Consider the following 21,733-nt stretch of genomic DNA (forward strand, 5'->3'; position numbering starts at 1 on the left):
AAAAAGGGATAACAGGGGTTTATAGGCCCTTTTGTGTGTTACACATTTTCTGCCTCCTTTGCTGATCTTTAGCAAATCCGGGTTATATCTTAAGTATCTGGAATACTGTATGCAGATGTAATCATTCTGGTTCAGCTACAGTGGAATGGCAGATATTTCTGAGTTAGCATCATTCATATGTGTGTTTTATTTGCACATCATCACTCACAAGGTTCATTTTGCATAGAACTCAAACAACATTTAGCCGAAATTTTGTTGCTTAGAGCTCAGTACTTATTCCTAAGCAAGACTCTTACCCGTATTACCCAGGCCATGCAGCAGGCCAAGGGGATTTCATCCCTAACAGCATCTCAAGGCTCTTTTGCCTGACTTGATACAACTGGCCTCTAAGTACTGAGGCAGTAATGCTTACTCTTAAATAACAGAAGGCTTAGAAACTTTTTTTTCCAGCAAGAATAAGAAAATATTGGGAACTGATGAAAAAGAAAATTATCAGGTTCCTCATTTTTCTTGACCCATCCACTTTCTTATGTGTAGCAGTAAAATACATTTTTTGTATTGTTTGACTCTTGCAGAATTGAAAACATGACATAAGGGGTTTATGTTTTGTTTTTACTTTTTCTTTCAGTGGTATACTGATCAGAACCATGGAATTCCAGGCCTTTCCAGCAAACATCTCTACACACATATGACCCACTTCCTCAAACAATGCTTTTCTTTGTCAGAATAAATAGGCTACCCAGAGCATGCTAAGGCATCTGAGACATCTTTGGGAGAATGAAAAGACAGCAGTGCCCAAGTTGTATAGTGTTCAGGTGAATTGATCACAGGAACTTTGAAACTTTAAACTTCATGTTTACATCCACTTTTGATGTTGTATATTAGCAAATGTTACGGTAACAAATGTTTTGACGCATTTGATATCTTTTGACAGAAAAAATAAAATCAGAATGTAAAGGGTCTTGTGCATCTATTGTCAACTTGCTTAAACTTACATTCTGCAGTCTAAGAGTGGTGGTTCATTGCAAATGCACACTGTCAGATTAATATGGTTGCATTTGTTAACTCAAACTGTAAAATGGGAAAGGACAAAGGAAGCAGTGCACATACCTAATTAGCATTCTAACAATAACCAGTTTCTCAAAATTGATTTCCATCCTTTTGTAAAGAATCCAAGAAGAGATAGGAACACACAATATTTAACCCTGAAGTTTGGGTACCTATTGACAGTGTTGAATGTGTTCAAATTTTATTCAACTCTTATTTGAAACCTTGTTTCTGCAAAACTCTCAGTGTTCAGGTTTAAACAAGAAAGCAGGACACTCATAATAACTATCATATATCAGTGGGTTTTTCACCTGTATTCAAAGTATGTGAGCCATATTGACCTGTTTTAATTTCTAATCATCACCTCAGCATTCAAACTGATCTCAGTGTCATTCATCGCAGACTGGAGGGGAGGGATCAAAGGATTGTGCAAGCTTTCTTTGCTTTGTTTCTAGTGCAACAATTTTAGGGAGTCTTTAAAAAATGGTGGAAGCTAAAAACGATTGGAATACTTGTATTCTTTTCATTAGTAATTAAATCAGTCCTGTCACAATATAAGAATATTAACAAGATAATTGGCAAGAGATCCTTTGTAGATTAAACAATTGCTTGGTCATGTGTTTAATTAGTCCCCTGCATAAGAACCATGGTCTTTCTGACACAATCTCTGCTATTAGCTGTTGCGAGTGCAAAATAACCTAAAATAGATTGTGTTGCCTTCCCACAAAGCAAGCTGCTTCATAACTCTCAGTCAGAGACCAGTTGCTGCTTCTTTGTGGAAAAGTAAGGGGTTTCACTTGACTTTCTTGACAAAAACATGGGGTTTGGCCAAAATAATTAAAATGTGGAAGTGATTTGCTATGTAACAGCTTCCTTCGTTTGTTAATGGCAATATCAAATCTGATTTTCCACACATGAGAACATTCCTTAGATACATCTTTATGCAAATATAGTTGCCAAGCTGTTTGTAATGGTTAAATTATACTTTGATGGGAACTCTTCAGAAAATACTCAATTAGTTCAGGTTTTTTTGGAAACGCTGCCAATTACGTGATGTTAATGAGCTTTTTGTTGGTAATGTAATTAAAATTCAACTGCTATAATGGCTAAAGGAAAAAATTATAGCTGTAAGAAAGTTAAAATTAAGCAAATATAACATGAAGTGGGCCTAATTAGATGTTGATTATATGGTCCTATGTGCATTTGCTGCACACAACAGTAGTCTCGGAAATATGGTTATCTTACAAATAAGGAATACAATTCAGTTGAAATAATGAAATTTAACTCTCAATTTTTTATATTGATACAACACATGGAAATAATTGTAATCTCGTGGTGAAAGAGAGAAAAATTAAGCTCTTACGTGAGATACTCATAGGTTTAAGATACCTGAATATGTCAATGAGAACCTAAGTAATTTCCAAAAAAGCATGGTATCAATCTCACATAAATATCAATATATTAAAGTCACTTTCAATTTCTTCACCTTTATTTTATTTATTCTATTGAAAATCCTCTAAGTTCTGGAAATCTGGGCAGATAGATTGGCCCTTTGTTGGTACTGTAAGTAATAAAATGATGCAATATGTTGTTCACACCCTACCCACAGGTCTGTTGTCTGAAGCTTTTGGAAGTATTTGAAATAAGGGACATTTCAGGAAAATCAGTTGAATAAAATAACACAAGGTACCTCTTTCTCAAGTGGTGTATTAGCTATTTCATTATTAATCTGCCCTGAGGTCTGTTTGTTTCCTTAGGCAATCATAGTATACATCTTCCTAACTGTTCACCATCTACTTTGGCTTGTAGGCAGCAGTTGTGGGGATTAAAAAAAAATTAAAAATAAGTGCAGTTGCTGCCAACATTTTTCCTTCATTGTTTTTCATGTTGTTAATTTCTTTGCCTTACACAGTGTTCTTGCCAAAGAATGGGAATATGTCTCCAGCAGAGTGTGACATTTACACTGAATTGCTGAAATAATGTGTAACCTGAAAGCTTTATGACAGAGCAACCATGTGTTTTGATGACCTGGGAGAAAATGTCCTAGGATGCTCTGAGTGTCAAAAAACCCATTTAAAAATACATCAGCATCAGATTGCTGGCTGGCTTGTGCTTATAACAGGTAATATCACAGTCAGTCACTAGAAAGGGTGCAGAGTACTGCAAACCTGCCCTCGTACTCTAACAGAATCACAGAATGCTTGGGGTTGGAGGGGAACTATGGAGGCCTACTTATCTCACTTCCCTGTTCACACAGGCCTACCTACATCCCGTAGCCTAGGACTTTGTCCAGATGGCTTTTGAATAACTAAAAGCCATCTGAAGGCTCTACAGTGTCCCTGGGCCACCACTGCCAGTGCTTGGTCACCCTCATGGTAAAATGTGCTTCCTTTTCCTCAGACAGAAGTCCCTATGTTTCAGTTTGTGCCTGGTGCTTCTCATTCTGTCCTTGGGCACCACTAAAACAGGTTGGCTCAGTCTTCTTTGGAAGATGTCATCCCTTCAGATATTTGTATACGGTGATGAGATTCTCCCAAGCCTTCTCTTCTCTAGAAAGAGAACATGTTCCATTCTGCCTTGTCTACAAACACAATCCATGTTACAAGCATTACCCCAAGCATTCACTGGACAGGTATTTGCCCCACTGCACTTCAGTCGGAGAGAAGAGCCTTAAGAGGCTACAGGATAGACTCTGTTGTAACACATCTTCAGTAGTTCAAGGTGAAAGGGCTTGTCCCGAGGTACCAAGGTGAAACTAACAAAGTATGTGAATAAAAATATATATAACTATACTGCAAACACGGAATGTGGTGTGTAAGAGCCAACACTAGGACACAATTTGAAATAAGTTAGGTTCTTATGACAAGAATGAACATCCTCAAAGTTTTGCTTCCCACTTTCAAATGTTTTAGAGGATCTGGTTTTCAAAAAATACTGAGCACTTTGTGTTCTTTTCTCATTTGGATAGTGCTCTCACACTTCAGATACTCAAACATACCACTTCAGACAATGAAACACGAGTCTTCAAATACCTGTCATATAAACAAGGTATCCAAGCCTCTGAAGGTAAAATATATTTTTTCTGAATTAGGTAGACAGGCCCTTGATAAATAGCCACAAATACAGTTGTTTACAAGTCAGTTTCCGCTATGAATTCTTTCTAGCTTTTAAAAATTAAAACTAGAGCTGAAAAGGAAAAAATGCTTTATTCTAGAGGCTGAAGTGTACATAAATTGTAGAAAGTCACTGATCCCACTCCAAACCTGTTCTCATCATTTACCTTATTCATGCTATGTGAGCTGTGCATATGAAAGAACCTGCAATCCTTATACTTCAAACACAGACCTACATGATTTGTTTCACACAGGATTACTGCAGCTGTAAAGAAGAAAAGTCCTGAAGAGAAATTTAGCAGAAAACCAGTCAGGTTCTTGAATATGGTTGCTGTTATACTCATTTTACTCAGATATCAAGTCCAATTCAGACTGCATTCAATACTTCCCAGTTTGCCAGGCAGTTCCAATTACAAGGCGCAGCTGTTTAGAACATTTTATAGAGTCATTGGAAGGCTCTATATTTAATCTGAATAATTCATAGTATTTGCAAAGAGCATTTGGTATTACTTTCAATTATGAACATTGTCTTCTCAGAATGTAAAACAACTAGTACATATTGGGCCAGCTCTTCTGCTTGCGCAAATTGATGCAGCTCCATTGACTCGCAGTGGAGCGATTCCAACTTCCCTGAGCAGACAGTGTGGGCTGCAGCTCAGCTACAATGGCTGTGGCTGCTGAGGTACAAACCTGTCATCACCCCTGGCAGAGGGCATGGAGCTGGGTGCTGTGGAAAGGCCTGGAGACCCCAAACTCACCGTTTCAGAAAGGCATTTGTGCTCCCCAAATGGTGGCATGGAGTTGTATACGCACACAGGCACACACTGTGTGTGTTATGTACAAGCACAAGTTTATGGGTGCAGCAAGGTGGGTTTGTTATGTGTGCTTGTGTTTACACATATGTTCCTCCTCTATTGGTTCCCGTTCTCAGGAGGGGAGTGCTCTTTGTGATTATCGTGTAACAAAGATAGCAAAACGAAGGGGGCTGCAGAGCTCAGCCCTCTGAGCTCACAGCTGACAAGGTTAGGAGAGAATGCTTTCTGTATAATATAAGAAAGTAGAGGGTGTGGGCCTGTAGTCATACCCCAAGATATGTACTCCTCCCTTTAGACATGTAATGGATAATAATACAATAGCAATAAATATGTAATGAAGAAATACACAGAAGAATTTGGGGACGTCACTTTTTTGAAAGCATTTGATTAGGCTTTTTTTACTTTTTACTGTCAAAAGCCAGCAAGTTCCTAATTCATTAAAATGTTCAAATCTTAAAAATTTTAATCAGATGATGGTGCAGGAAACTTTGATAAATTCCAGATACAGTGAACTCAACCACTCCAATTGAATCACGAGAAACATGAAAATTTCCCAAAGGCAGGCCACTTTCAGCTTCTGTCTCTTAGTCTGACTCAAAGTATTGTCTCATTTGAGAACAATGATATAGAGGACAGTAGGGTTGCCCTTGATTTTGCCAAGAGGTACCATCTAACTGGTGCATTTTAAAATGTGAGAGGAACAAACCTGAGTGTATGTGCATGTCTCATACACTTTATATAATATGCTGCTTTTGTTTGGAAACTCTGCTGTGCTCCTGAAATATATACTATAGACTCAGTTATGGCAACTGAGGGTTGTCTGGGTCTTGATGGCAGTTCACTTCTTTCCTGTACATTTTATTTTCTGTGTACAACTTGAAAAACAAGTAACCAGTCACCTTCTAGATGCTAGATGACCTGCTAGATGATACAGCTCTGTGACAACCTGCCCAACCAGGTGCACTGAGGTGCTTTGTCTCTTTTTTATTTTTTTTTTCTGAAATCATCCTACCGTAAACAAGCAACTTTATATGACACAAGAAAATAAACTGAGATAAACAAAAAGAGGAAAGCTGTCTGTTTCCTGGCGGAGAGGATACTGACTCGCATTCCGAACTGCCTCTTTCCAGAGTGTCTGTAACTCAGCGTGCGGAGCGATGGTTGTGGCGCTCCCGGCCGAGCGTGTGTGTGTCAGTCCCGGTGCAGGAGCCCTGGGAGGGCCCTTCGGTCCCCATCTGCTGCCCTGCCCGGGTACTGCAGGGTCACCCGCCCCGAGGACCAGAAATGGAAAAAATAAACCATTAATCTCATAGATTGATTCAGTAGCATAGAAAAATTACACTTAGCGAAATTTAAACTTGATTATGTGGACTATGCAGTGAGACTTAATGTTTCCCTGAACCCCTACCATGGTACCACAGCCAGGTATTTAGGATAGAGCGCTAGGAAGGATCCAGTAATTTTTGTTTGCCACTCTAATGTGGTTATTAAGTTTATACATTACCTCAGTTGTATCTTATGGGCGATGCCAATCTGGTCAATCAACAGAAAATTACCTCACTGAAGCACATTCTTTGCTGGCTTTGAGGAGCAGTGTTAAGGAAAATAAGGTTTGTTGTAATAAGTATGTGCCTTGTGCCACAAACCAGACCCTGAGGCACTCCAGACTGGGGCACAGGCTGTCATTAACATTCAGTGAGATGTCTGCTGTGATTCCAGAACCTTCCTCCTACCTATCTCCCCTACCTGTTTCAGTCTCTCTGTTGTCACCGCATGGATGACCATGGCTTTCTTTGGCAATGCTAATCCACCAGAGCTATGAAATTGTCTCCACTGAACAAGAGTAATTGCATTGAACAGGCACTAGTACACATCTCAAATCTATTTTGTTTAATTTTTTCCTTGTAGGGAATGGAAATGTGAGCAAATGGTTTATCTTGCATAAATCTATAGGCCACAGCGTGAAACTCAGTGTATAGTGAATATTGGCATATAGTTCTCAAGTGAGTATGAATTTTCTTACAGTAGCACTTACAAATTTGGAATTTTGCATCTAGAGCTAATCAAAACAATTTTTTTAAATTTCACCTGTGCTAGGCATAGCATAGTGGGTAGCAATCACTGCAATATTTCATATCTCTTCATATTCATTATACTGGCACAAGATTATCTGAAGAATCATTCAAGGGCTTTGGAAAAGTTGTGCTTATTTTTAACAATGAATTAAATTTATAAACTCTGGTTTAAAATTGATAAGTGAAAACAATGCTATTGATGTCAATAGAATCAGGGTTCTAACTACTAAATGTGGCAAATCAGAAATTGGAGAAATTGCTGCCTTGATCCCAGGCACCTTTTGCCCACTGTTTGTCATGTTAATGCCCTTTTGTTTGATATTTACTACTTTGGACATTGCTACCTCAGTCCTTCTGCAAATCCATGTTAGCATTGATGTCATAAAGTAAGCAGAATGGATGTGTGAAATTGCTTGTAAAATTATCAAATGAAATGAATAGCAAATATGATGACTTTTTTTTAAAGTTGAATAAGGAAACTGTCAGCAATGATGCACTCCTGTAATGCTTACTAGAGCTGAACAGTATATATATAAGTCTGTGCAAAAGAGGCAGCTAGGCAGAGCTCAGGATCCTCAAGGCTTGCCATAGTTGCAGAAGAGAGAGTAGCTCTTTCTGCAGCTGCCACGTACCACCTCTGAGTAAAATAAGGTAAGATTTATAAGAACTACCAGTTATTTGTTTGAGAAAGCTGAGTGCATTATCTGCATTGTGCTGCCCAAAGTTTGCAATAGAGGTGCAGATCTTTCAGCAAATTGGTGTTTTGTTCTGAGGTTATACTCACTGATATTTGGAGTTAATGACATCATAATTTAAATATTTTGATGTATTGATTACTGCAACAGAGAATGATCCGATAAATGGAAATCAACAGTTTGTGTTGCAGAATTAATTGAAAGAAGGGAGATTAACCATGAGAACATGAAAGACAAGGATTGTAGTAAGAATTTAAATGAGATACACAATTATTGATTTTTATATTTTTATCTTCTTTAGTACCTTCTGTAGAAATATTTAATTAATGTGGGGTATTTACGATAGATTATGTGAGTTTAAAATTATTCACTCCTTACAGATACTGCCCAAATATGAATCAATGAGGATTAAGCTAGAAAGATGGAAACAAATTCAGTGGGTTTATGTAGACACTGATTTAAAACTGTCCAAGACAGACTGTCACTCTGTCACCCTACAGACTGTCACTCCACTGCCCCACTTTTAGATTAGTTTGTCTCAAGCAAACATTATTTCCATATCACTGTAAGATCAGAGAAGGAAATTTTATAGCACAGAAGTAAAATTAAAGTCTTTCAATAGTTATTGGGATTATTGCATAAAATTTAATTTAATCTTCCATCCTACTGTGGAATTCCTTAGACTAGAACTGTTGGATTTTACAAAACTTTCTACAGGGCATTACAGCATGCTGGGTAAATTAGATGTAAAACACACCTACCTGAAAAAGTAATTTATTTATTTCTAGAAATTATTGCTATTTGCAGACAGTTTCATTTCAATAGAAATCTATTTTGTTCATTTATGCATATTCGTATGAAAACATTTCCTTTTTTTACTGCTTTTTTAATGTAACTTCATAATTTCTATTTTTAACAAGAAAGAGATACAAATGTGACTTTTGAAAGCTTTTTTGAAAACTTAATGAAATTAAGCTAGTTAAAATTGTACATAGATACAAAAAATCTACTACACTTGTAGTAGAATATATTAGAAAACTAGAAAAATCAGGGTGGTCACGGCAATAATATTCAAATAAATATCTGATCAAGATTTGAGAGGTATATTTGTTACATATTTCTGGTAGTTCAAACTGAAATGTCTTAATTTTTTCATTTTCTATCAGAAAGATATGAAAATATTTTCATTAGTCTAATATGTGTAGGAATAAAAATTTTCTATGTGAGATTATCTTTAGTTTTCCTGTGCCTTAACAATAGGTTTCCATGGCTTTTAGCAGTATCTACTGATGACCTAAATAACTTACAGCCAATAAAACCTTTTTTCTGATTGAGAAATTAATTGATTAGCCAGCATAAACTAAGAAAATGCCATTTTTCTGATTATCTCTTTTTCTCTATAACACACATCTATATTATCAAGAATAAAATTACAATTTCTTCTTTTGAAACTGTATCCTGTTTAACTTGTCAAGAACTTCTGTTGCTGGTTTAACTTACCAGTAGCAAATACTAAATGCTGAAAAAAGAAAACTGATGCTAATTTTAAAATAACATATTTGACAGAAGGTCAATAGTTTTTGGAAAAGCTTATTTTATTAATAAGAATTCTCTAAAATTTTATAAATTTCAAAAACTGCATTTATACATATTTCTTTTTTAATAGTCTCACCATTTTGATTCTGAAAATTTTAGAAAGCAGTTGACAATGGATTTAACTTTTATCTTAATACTTAAGGAATAAAGTAGCCAATGGCACTGTTCACATCTGAAAGTTCTATTGGCCTGAGACATTAGAGTTAGAGCCAAGATAAACTCAAATTATCTCTTTACTGACTACAGTGACTTTGAATTATCTTTTAATAACTTTAATATAAAATAAAAGCTTTTGATGTTGGATATTTCATTCCACCTCAGTGACTTGGGTTTATGGCTAATCGGAATCACAGTTTAATAAAGCTACAGACAACTGTACACTAGGACTATGAAGCAGGGCAAATTACTTATGTATGCTGTAATAGCCAGACTTTGGTGTCCAAGTCCAGGTTAACTCATTTACAGCTGTATCAGCTACCAGAGAGGTCAATCAAACCATTTTGAAACGACCACCACAGAGTCATTTCCCAAAGAACAGGCAGAGCTTTTGTTCCATTGCTAGAAGCCTATGAAATGTGGAATTATGCATTCCTTGAGATAAACATTGGATGTCAGTGTTGCACCACCAAATTACAGCTCCAAACGAAACAGTGAAAACAGATTTCAGCACTAGAGTTAGGGTTTTAATAAGGCTGACTACATGACCACTGTGGTATATGCTGGCACTATAGCAGGGTATGTTCAAGTGAAGGGGTCAGCTCTTACATACTGGGACATTGCACAAGGCAGAATAACCAGACATTCATGAAAAAATGAGTAACACTGGCAGTGGCTTCTGGTGGAGGGAGGAAAACTGACTCTATTGCCTAATAGTAAAATACTTCAGAAAATATTATACTTACACATTTATTTTCCTGAGCTTGATCAATATTTTATTAAGATTTTGATTGCCTCAAGTATTTGGGTACAGATACTGAGGTATTATAGTAAAATATTCCTATTATTCAGTAAGAGATTATTTTTAAGAGATTAAAAATCAGGCCTGACAAAGTACCAGTCCAATAGATTCTTCCTAACCGTTGGTAAAATGCCTGCCAATAGTCAAGCTTTGCATCTCCAACTAAAAGTTATTTTAAAACAGATGGGAGAAACAGGTTTCAAAAAAAATCTGCTATGAAGGAGCGGACTACAGGGGCAGAGTAGAAGTCCTACAGCAGTAGGATTTTTGATGCAGATCACCTTTTCAGAGGTGTTCATATAGCCCCCTCATTTGCATTGCTCAGTGCAGAGCCAAGTCTCAATCTCAAAATGGAGTAATCTGCACCTTCACTACACATCATTCCCTCATCATTTTCTAGAACTTCCTCCAGCCCATAATATATTTAAATTCAGCCTCTTGTGACAAGGCATCAAAATAGAGAAGATATATATTTTCACTCAGACTGCCTTATTTTATAAATCAGTAAGCAGTAAGTAAATCAGCTTAAGTAGTTCCTGCAGTGGAGCCACAGGAATAGGGTACAAATTACATTTATTGGGATGTGTTTTTTGTGACTGGGACTTACTTTGCTACCACTTTGCTTCAAGGCACTCATGTGTCCTATCTCCCTTTGTTTCCCAGACTGTATAATAAACCTCCATAGGAAAATGCCATGGATGGCAGAGGGCTTATTCAAATACACAAGTATTAGCCCAAGTACATGACAAAATTATTTCCAATGACATTTTCCTGATGTGAACTCATTGCAACTTCCGTGAGAAAGTATGGGGAGCTGCTAATGTGACAGTATTCTTGACAAAGATTTGCTTTGTTTTTTCTCTAGTGAATGACCTGGGAAAAGAAATCACAACCACATCACTACCCCAGTTTTGCAATAAAACAGTATCACAGATCTAATGCTTGCCAGCAGCAGAACCCAGAGAAAAGAACAGGCCTTTATCCTCACATTGCATAAGACAGCAAGGATGCAGCTGCTCTCAGCTCTCCTTGCATTCTAGAGTACAGACTAGAGCTCAAAGACTGGAACAGAAACTACCTCTTCTGAATGCCTACCCAAGGCCCTGAAATGTCATCCCCTGGACATTAAACCCATCCTAGAAGGCTCCTTATATTTAACCTTCATGTTCAGATCAGCACTAAGAATGTCTCTTTTTGGTGTAATTGATTCAGACATATGTAAACATTATAACATTTTTCTTTGTTGCTTTATTTCTGTTTCGACAGGCAATGAAAATGAAAAGCATTTATTTTGTTGCTGGTCTCCTTTTAATGATAGTTCAAGGCAGCTGGCAAAATCCTCTTCAGGATACAGAGGAGAAATCAAGGTAAATTCTTTAGACCAAACTTTTACAAATACTTGGTGTGAACTTTGTTTTCTTACACTTTGAAGCCAAACATACTATAATTTAAAGACCCCTTCATGCATACTTGATCTACCATTGAAATTGACAGGGTTTTTAATATTGCAAAGCTTAGCACAGAAATTTGGGGTACTGAAACAATGGCTACCTTATTTATCCAAGAAGACTGTAACTGGGCAGTGTCCCATCTGCTATACAGATTCCTTTTACCACACAGCTACTGAGCAATATGCCACTTGCTTTCACTTTGTGGGAGTAAAAAATAGTATTGTTGAAAGAAGAATCAACGCACCTGTAGACTGTATTGCAACCATTGCAGATTAACAAGGTCTAAACTTTTCTCAGATCATTCAAAGCTTCCCATTCTGAGCCAATAGAGGAATCCAGACCGCTGAATGAAGTGAAACGTCACTCACAAGGCACATTCACCAGTGATTACACCAAGTACCTGGACACCAGGCGAGCTCAGGACTTTGTGCAATGGTTAATGAGCACTAAAAGAAATGGGTAAGCATTTTGGTCACATTGATACAGATCTCCACAAGCAGAAACAGCCAAGAATCTAGCCAATTCAGTTTCTTGGTATCAGCTTCCCATCCCAGACCATGGATAAACCTCAAATAAGTAAATTTATGTATACAATCATAGAATCATTCACTTTGGAAAGGACCTCTAAGATCTAGTCCAGCCATTAACAGAATATTAATATATTATTAGAAATGAGAAACATGTAAAATCAATCAAAAGGATTTGGCTAAATCAAAATGTACTGTCTTATATGCCACCTAAAAAGACTGCCTCTTTGAGGCAGATTTTCTCAGTGAATCAATTAAGTTCAATATGAATAAGATATTTAAATATAATGCACAATTCTGAGCCATTAGGCCTCATCAAAACTTTCCTATCTGTGGATACTCTAATCCTGAAGCTTCATTTGTGAAAAGGCAGCTGATGTGTAAGTTTTTTTGACCACTGGATAATTTACCAGTATCATCAATATAAATTGGCATGTTTTTTTCAAATATACTTTGATTAAACTCAAGCTAGAAAGTTGAGAGCAAGAATAATGTACATGTGTGTCAGTCTTGTGTTCTAGAGAAAATCTGCCCAAAAAGAATTCAGAAATATCCAGAAGAATCTATTACATTAATGGTTTTAAATCTCTGTGGAAGTCTTTAAAGTATAAAGTAACAATTTCTACACATTGTACTAATTTAAATTCATATGTCTGAAATGCAATGAATATAATATTAATCTATGAGTCATGAGGATTCACTATAATATTCAAATAATAACCAATAAAGCTTATGCAGGCTCTGCAGTGTACTGGTAATAATGATCTAATGATTGTGCAATTTCACTACAGCCAACAAGCACAGGAGGACACAGAAGAGAACAAAGTCCCTGACCAGCTCTCAAGGTATTCTATTTGTCACAACTTGTTATTCTAAACCAGTTTCAGTTCATTTTCAGTTGAACAAGAAAGAGAACAACTAGTGTTTTTTGAAATGTTACCACAATCAAAGAAATATCAATCAGATACATTATTTCACACCTGCTTTTTACAAGGAAATAGGATATGTCTCTATGTTATTTATTCCTGTACCTGTGTTCTATAGCTGTAGGTGCAAGGAATGCAACAGGATGAGAATAGGTTTTAGGAAAGCACATTTTGAGTAATCAAGGAGAGTAGAAAATAACATAAAAAGAAGAACTTGGTATGGAGAAAGGCTGAAGGAAAAAAAAAAAAATAAACAAAACCAACACATTATGTTGAAGAACAAAAAACCAGTGAGAAGATTAGTGAGAGGAAGGTGGCCAGGAAAATTTGCAGAGAGCTGATTAAACATGATGTAATGTTCAGCCCTCTGCACTCAGTCCCATGTTTCATAAACCACTTATTACAGAAAGGAGAAGACCTGCTGAAGGCCAGAATTCTGTTTCTTGACTGTGTTTTTGAGAAAAGGTTTAGAGAGATTGGAAATCTTAAATAAATAAAGGAGACACTGAGTGTTTTTGCAAAACAGATTAAACTACCTATATGAATTCTTTCTCTCGTCAGAAAATCCAAAAAGCATAGCCCAGATCACAAAGACCGTTACATTCACACTGTCAATATTAATAACAAATTTGTAATAATGTTTCCGCTTCATTGAAACAGCATATCTCAAAAAAATTAGCATTTCATTAAAAATGTTCCAAAAAACTCTAGTTAGCATGCTGATGAAAAGTGCAGATGGTACTAAATTAGGAGGAATGGTGACATCCCAAGAAGAAAAAATAATAGAAAGAGCTAGATTTGGGCAGAAATTAACAAATTTTGAAACAGAAATGCTAGGGAATTTATTCATGGAAAATATTCCATAATATGTCTACTTCTTAGTGCAGTTTGCCTTCTTAGGAGCCACTGTAACATAATTTTGTGTTATATCAGAGAAATAACCACAATTATGTGTAGGGAGGGAGAATGCCTTTAATAAGATGCATGTGATCAGGCTTGAAAGTTTTCCAAGACTATGACTTGGTCAGAGAGATGATTTAAAAGGTGTTTATAAAACAACTTAAAATGTAAACTTGAAAAGAATTAAGTCTGAATAGTTTGACTCAGAAATAATGAAGGTGAAGGTAGGGAAGCAATTAAAGGACAACAAAAAGGATGTCTGTATAATACAATACAGTTTCTAGCTCATACTTAATTAGTAAGACCATTCCAATACAGCTGTAATTGCTTTCCACACCTGAAGTGAGTTGTTCAGAACTAGTTCAGGAATCTCTGCACAAAACTGTATTGCATAGTACAGGCATACCTTCAGAACTGAAACCTAGCAATAAAAAATATGTCAAGATCAATTTGAGGCACAAAAAGAACCCCTGTCTCCTATAGAAACACTAGTCTGGCACAGGGGAAATTGAAATCAATAAAGATTGTTTAAAAGTTCAATTCTTACAGTCTGCTCCTGTGGTGCTGCTCTCCTTTCAGCAATGCCATCTCCAAGCGCCACGCTGAGTATGAGAGACATGCTGAGGGCACCTACACCAGTGACATCACCTCTTACTTGGAAGGTCAAGCTGCCAAAGAGTTCATTGCTTGGTTAGTGAATGGACGAGGAAGAAGAGAGTAAGAGTCCATCCGTTCCTCTTATTAAATTTTGCCTAGTATTTGGGGTTGGAAATCATGTCTGATGAAGCTTTGATGCACTTTTGATCATTCTCGCTGTACTTCATGTCTTTCTTTTGTATTAGAAGATATTCTGTTGGTGATTGACTACCACTTTACATTATTAAGTTCAAATACAGATTAAAATCTGTTCAGTATGCTGTTACACTCTAAAAGGTCAAGTTTTATTTAAGGTCAACACATCTAAAACTAAACCAGACCTTCTTCCTCTAACTATGATCTTCCCCTTCACATAACATTGCTTACAGTCTCCTTAACTGTCACTGAGATTATTCAAGTCACTATCATCTCAAATTGCCTTCTTTTCCTTGTACAGTCCATCTTTTCCTCTGCAATATTTCCAAGATTAAATCTTTACCAATGTCTTCAGGTGTACTCTGTGTGCTGATGATCATTCCCAGCAGCAGCTAAAAACTTCTTTTTCTCTTCCTATGCTTCTCAGAGTCTCCCCAAGCTGCTGCTGCCATAACTATCATTTGCTATATCTTGCCTTCCTTTTTAAGATGCCTCTGATTCTTTTGCCAAGGTTTGCAGTTCCCTGGACACAAAGCTCCACTAATGGTTTTGCCTACCTATGATTTCTTTAATTTCTACCTTGTTCTCCACATACTCATTGCAGATTTCTCTGTCCTATCCACTTCATGTACTCCCTCATTACTTTACCTCTTTTGTCATGATGATCTTACACTTAGAGTGGCATTGCCTTCAGCCTCCTGCAGGCATCCTCTGCTCATCTATTTCCAACTCTGCATGGTGAGGAGCTACACCATGCAGCTGCCACTGCACACCTTTCAACTGTTCTGTACTTATTTGTGCCTTTAGACTGTAAGCTCTTTGGGGCAGGGATTTCAGTCCATCCTCTGATTAAATATTCTACCAGCTGTAAAGTATGTAAGTCTCTCACTTTACATTAAAAAAAATAATAATAAATAATAATAAAATACAATCTGTAAGACAAGATTGTGTGTTGTAGTTAAGGAAGACTAAATAGGGAAAAGTAATTTTTGTGAATATTGACAATTTCCTGAAAAAAACAGAGTTAAATAAATTAGGTCAGCTACACAGAGCTGGTTCCCCTTCCTAGTTATGTTCAGACATCCACTTGTTTTCCTGTCATGTTTTATTTTCATAAGCAGAAATAGAGTATTTCTGTATCCGTTTGAGAGAAATACAACCTCACTGAACTTAGAAACCAGTATTTAGTACTATTTGAGGCTGAACTTGTAAATAGCCTTCCTTGAAATGAACCAGTCTGCCTGTCATTGGATCCAGGACCCAGGCTGCTTCAGCATCAGCCCACCTTAATGAAATCCATAAAAATCTTCCTATATTTGATGGGATGAAACAAGAGAGGAAAGTTTTCTAAATCAAACTCTGGTTTTGAAAAACTGGTTTTCCAGCTGTGAAAAAAAGAACAGAAAAATAATCAGGATCCAATTCCAAGTATAAAATGCAACATTCTATGATTTTACATCAAACAAGCACATAGGTTTTATACAAGTGCTCTAAGCGAGCTATTTCAACCACTGTTCTAAAAAAAAAAAAAAAAAAAAAAAAAAAAAAAAAAAAAAAAAGTTGCCTTTAATAATTCTTATTAAAAATAAGCATTAAATAGGCCTTATATCCAAATAAAACAGAAAAAAGAATGAAAATTTGAGTGTAATGTTTTAATAGTGGTATTTCTTAAATAGCAATTCTTAGTAAATGACTAGTGCCTAATATACATGGCATAGACACTGCAGACTGAGAAATATTTTTGCATGTATGGCTTTTTCAAAACTGCTGGAGAGGAGTTTAGGCTCACTGGAAGGAATGGCTGTGTGTTTTGAAAATAATGCCTCAAAAGATGTTCTGACACACATCGTGCTGTACTGAGCCGTAACATCAGGCTCAACCCTCAACTCCTTCAAATGACAGGGAATGTGCAGTGTGTTAGAACCCTGTAACAAGGCCCTTTTAAATGGTTTGTCTGTTTTGATCTGCACAGTGTTGATAACTTCTTACCTTTGAAGTTTCCCAGAAAAAGCTCTTGTGGCTGAAGAAATGGGTCGGAGACATGCAGATGGCACTTTCACCAGTGATATCAACAAAGTCCTTGATGACATGGCTGCCAAAGAGTTCCTAAAATGGCTCATTAACACAAAAGTTACCCAAAGGTGACTAAATTTTATACTGTTCTTAATATACTGATATTTTATATGCATTTGTCACACCTGGGGATAATACTACTAATTTTTATGTTAGCTGTTGTTATATCTGTAGTATGTTGCAAACTTTGTTACAGACAGATGAAGAAGGATAAGACACTAAATGGAAATCATTCTAAATATTATTTGAATTTTTATCCAAATTTATTTCCAAATTTATATCCAATATTTATTTCCAAATATTATTTGAATGGTGAACCTCTCTAATACTGTCCTATTTAACTTGAAAGTAGTGCTGCCACTGAATGTTACCAGAAGTAAGGTCATATTAACTTACTGAAAAATAAAATTTTGCTTTGCATGGACATTATAAAATCAGAAATATTTATTGGCAAAATTACACCAAATTGGTTATTCTTTAAAGACTGTGATATAAAACACTGCTTTAATCTGTGGCTTGTCATTAGGGAAGAGTGCTGTAATCTGAGCTCCTGGCAGGTGACTCTTTGGGAGCCCTGTTTTAGTTTGCCTGTATGTAGGCAAAGCATCATTTTCTAAATGAGCACTGTGAACAGGTTAATATTTGGGAATTATTTGTTAAAATTAACAAAGCTTTTAAAGAATTAAATGCCAACACAAGACACATGTGAGTGGCCAGATTTTTTTAATATGTTGGACATCCCATTTGCATTATTAAAGCATCCAAAAAGATAGTTGATTTTGGAAAGCTGAAACAAAATTAACAAAAAAATTTAGAAGGTGTAGTTAAAATACAGTTTTTATTAATATGTTACTATTTTTATGTTTGTAGTTCATAGTTGAAACAAAATATTTAGGAAAAGAATCTATTAGAAACAACTAAAATGCTTTTCCTTTAGGAATAATTGTTTTCAATCTGTTATTAGAGAGAGGCATTGAGAGGTCTGTGAAACTAACATCTGCTCACTCCTAAACAGAAAAAATATGTTCCACACATATTTCAGAAATCTTGGGAGACTTAGAATTTTTCCTAATTGCTGCTGCTTTTTTCTTTGTTTTTTCCCCAGAGACCTTTTGGAAGAATACCAGTAAAAATGAAGAATAAAATGGGATAAATGAAGATCTTCATTTCATCAACTGCCAGTTATTAAGAGATTCTGAAATCTGTATTCTGTCTTTTACATTTGTTGTAACAAAGCTATGTCACCTTGCATGCCAGGAAATAATTGTACTATAGTTTAGTGTTGCCAAAGGTTTATATATGGAAAACCTGTTGTCTAAGGGATGGTTTTCTTAACAGCTTTAAGAATGTGAAAGTTCCATAACTTCATGTTTTGCATTTATTAGGACTAAAGTAACTCCATTTATATTTAAGGATAAAATTATTTTTCTAAAAAAATTACTTCTACACACAAATTATTCAATTACCAATTGTATGTGTTATTCATAAGGGGCTGGCAGTTACAAATGCCTGAAAAGTAAATATCCCTCTTAAAACCTTTGTTATAAAAAGGCTAAGCTTTAAGGGTATTAAATGATAGCCTTAAATAAATTTTTTTCAAGCTTCTTTTCTGTTGACTTCTCATTGTGTATATGACATGTTCCTCTTTGCACTCAATTTCATTTTATTCTACTATTTTAGTGTCTCTGAGATCTTAGAAGTGGTTTGTTTGGAATGACAAACTCAGCATTGTTTGGTCACATTTTCTCTGCAATAATTCCCAGAAAAGAGCTGTGTGAACTCTGAACTATCTTTAGGTGAAAAATAAATCATGTAAGATGAAGCTAGAGGGGGAAACATGACTGAAGAGACAATTATTCTTCATTATCACAAATTCTGGCTCAGAACAGGAGGACAGCTTTGGAAAATATTAAGTGCAATATACTCCATAAGTGTGGAAACTGCCCCCAGAATTCCTGAACTCCTTCAAATTTTGTAAGATTGCCAATCCAAGACAAGGCCCTCTAATCTGTGTTCTGTTCCTTTCCTTCCTTCCTTCCTTCCTTCCTTCCTTCCTTCCTTCCTTCCTTCCTTCCTTCCTTCCTTCCTTCCTTCCTTCCTTCCTTCCTTCCTTTCCTTCCTTTCCTTCCTTTCCTTCCTTTCCTTCCTTTCCTTCCTTTCCTTCCTTTCCTTCCTTTCCTTCCTTCTATGGGCTGCTGTCTCCTCCTTCCAATGACTACCCAAAGCCCCTCTTCTCCTCTTGCTATTTTAGCAATATACCAGGGATCTATATTAAAAGGTCCTAAAGGGCAAGTGGTCTAAGAGAAATTCAATGGTCTTAACAAGTATCTAGTAGAAATGGATATGAAATAGGACCATTGTTGATTCAGAATTAGTACCTATAATTTTACTAGGAATAACATTTTTATGGGAATAAGTTTTTTAAAAGCATCTGAAACTTCCACTTATAATCTAAAATTTCTGGGAAAATATTAGATCATTCTTCCAAAGTGCTATAGGAATGAATATTCTGTAATTTTAGATCAGAACAGATCATACCCAACTTGGCATCTTGATCAGCTTCTTGGCAATAACAGAAAGCTTTTCTAACATCCCAATTTTAAACAATTTAAATTCAATAGAATCTTGCACTAACAAAAATATAAAATCATAACATCGAAAATACCACTGGAGATAAGAAAAGAAAAAGGGAAAAAAGATGGAGGCTGTGTATATATATTATTTATTTAATCCCATTTGTAGAAGGTGGTTTGTGTTCAAGTGGAACTGGAAAAGATTCAGTTATACACAGTTGGATACATATGGCCCAGGATAAAACGGTACAAGGTAACTCTTCTGCTCCCACAGACTGAACTATTGCCTTTGAAATATTTTCTTTCACTTTGTCCACGATGTTTTGGTGTTCTGAAGGAAGGATTCCTCAGTCACAAATCCATTTTTTCACAGTGTCTGTGACCAGGGATTTTGAGCGCCTCCTGGTGATGGCTTTGTCAGCCATGAAAATACTGAGCTTTCCACACTTTTACAAATTATATGCTTTAGGAACAGAGGGATATAAATTATTTTCTCAAGTTTATGCAGCTTGTCTGAAACACAACAAAAACATTTAACCTCTAATTTTCTAAGTCCCAATCTAGAGCATGAATCAAAAGTAACCCTTTGCTCACAAATGAGACAAACTGAGCTTATAATCAGAAATATCAAACACATGTTTCACCTCAACAGGACTGGGATTTACCTATCCTGAAATCATAGACCAAGTCCATATGGCATCAGTAATAAGGTATGCCCTGGATATTTCTCACACGTGCTACATGAAATTCAGTGAAGAATACAAATACAGGGAAAAATAAGTCACAATCTCTGTCTTTACTACAATAGCTGGAGTCCTCTGTGTATTGCATGTGCTGCCTTGAACTTCCAGGTGGCCTTATACTTAAAAGTGTCCCCACTGTATTTTATTTGCTGAGTGTGCAGCACCTTTTCTCTTCCATACTATTTACTAAGTATCTGGAAAAATAAGCATATTGCATTAAAACAAGACAACTACTTGGAATTAATACAAAAAAAGAAAAAAACAAAACAAAACAGAAACCTGAGATACTCTAACCATTCAACTGTGCTCAGAGGACATGTAAGAATCTGTAGTTTCCAAGACAATTTTCTAAAGAGAAACATACAAACTTGAAAGAGCCAAGTGACAACTGCTACTAACCATGTTGAAATTGATGTCCCAGTGACATAATCACATAAAACATGGATTTTTCTTTCTTGATTTACAGTTCACACTCTCTTCACAATCCTCTCAAATAGAACCAATGCAAAGATGTGCTACAAAACTGTCATGCCATTTCAACTTCTAATGCAAAGAAAAAATTAAACTCCACTATTCACTGGAGCCACTGAACCCATACAAAACTTTATCCAGCCCATATTTTGTCTCCCACAAGAACACACTGAGAAATCTGGAATATCAGATTTCAAATCATTGCACCTACAAAGTAAACTGTATGCATGCCAGTCACTTTTTTTTACTTTGCAGAGAGCTTAAGTTTTCCATTTTTGCATTTTGACTTTTCCAAATATTTCTGGAGGAAAGGCTCCAGATGTATCTATAAACAGATGTCTAACAAAGTCTTGAATTTTACTGAGGCTAGAATTCTGAGGAAGACATTGCACCTGGCACGTCCCCCAGCTGTTTGGGAGGTCAGCCTCAGGCTGAAAGCTGTTTTTTCATTTTTTCCCAGTCAGTAGCTCCTTGCAATCATGCAACTCCTTTACGAATACCACTGTGTTGAACATACAATATGAAGCTACAGCTTCTCAAATTTCATCACGTAGCAGCCACTGCTGGAGAGTCATTTGTTTAATCTCTTGGCATGGTGCTGGTACATATCTGATTACAAAAGAACACCACAGTATAAAGTAACTTGAAATACTTAGCTGGAAGAACTTTTTTAAGTCTCAGGCTATCAAAAAGACAATCTGACCAAGAACCAGAAGCATGACCATAACAATAATTTTTTGGGATCATGGGTGTTTTGATCAGTCAGAAGGAACCTGAGATTTTTTTCGAGTTGTAGAGAATCATTGTCATGTTAGAGAATCATTGTTACAATTCAATGGAAAACATATTCTGCTTTACTATTACTGAATCTGTCAGGTGGTTCTGCCTATAGGTTTGGGTCTGTAAGTCCCTCTGGCATGACCAGAGTCAGAGGCACTGTAGGTTACTAAAAACTTGATCTAGACATAGGAACCCAGA

The 21,733-nt window shown here is 36.2% G+C and overlaps 1 protein-coding gene across 3 annotated transcripts in view; it reads left to right on the forward strand.

Annotated features, from left to right (window-relative positions):
- The window catches only part of FAP (fibroblast activation protein alpha), a 54,823-nt gene extending 36,250 nt beyond the window's left edge, over positions 1 to 18,573 (forward strand). For 2 of the 3 annotated variants that reach the window (XM_058027503.1, XM_058027504.1), the window contains 6 exons: positions 11,566 to 11,666; positions 12,048 to 12,209; positions 13,069 to 13,122; positions 14,683 to 14,820; positions 16,893 to 17,036; positions 18,074 to 18,573. In XM_058027503.1, coding sequence (XP_057883486.1) covers positions 11,566 to 11,666; positions 12,048 to 12,209; positions 13,069 to 13,122; positions 14,683 to 14,820; positions 16,893 to 17,036; positions 18,074 to 18,098 — 624 coding nt within the window. In that variant the 3' untranslated portion in view covers positions 18,099 to 18,573. Of the gene's footprint in view, positions 1 to 628; positions 2,859 to 11,565; positions 11,667 to 12,047; positions 12,210 to 13,068; positions 13,123 to 14,682; positions 14,821 to 16,892; positions 17,037 to 18,073 lie in introns of those variants that run through there. The other variant, XM_058027505.1, reaches the window with a different exon arrangement.
- Positions 18,574 to 21,733: the final 3,160 nt, after the last annotated feature.

The sequence above is a fragment of the Melospiza georgiana genome, chromosome 7 (assembly GCF_028018845.1).
Source record: "Melospiza georgiana isolate bMelGeo1 chromosome 7, bMelGeo1.pri, whole genome shotgun sequence".
NCBI lineage: Eukaryota > Metazoa > Chordata > Aves > Passeriformes > Passerellidae > Melospiza > Melospiza georgiana.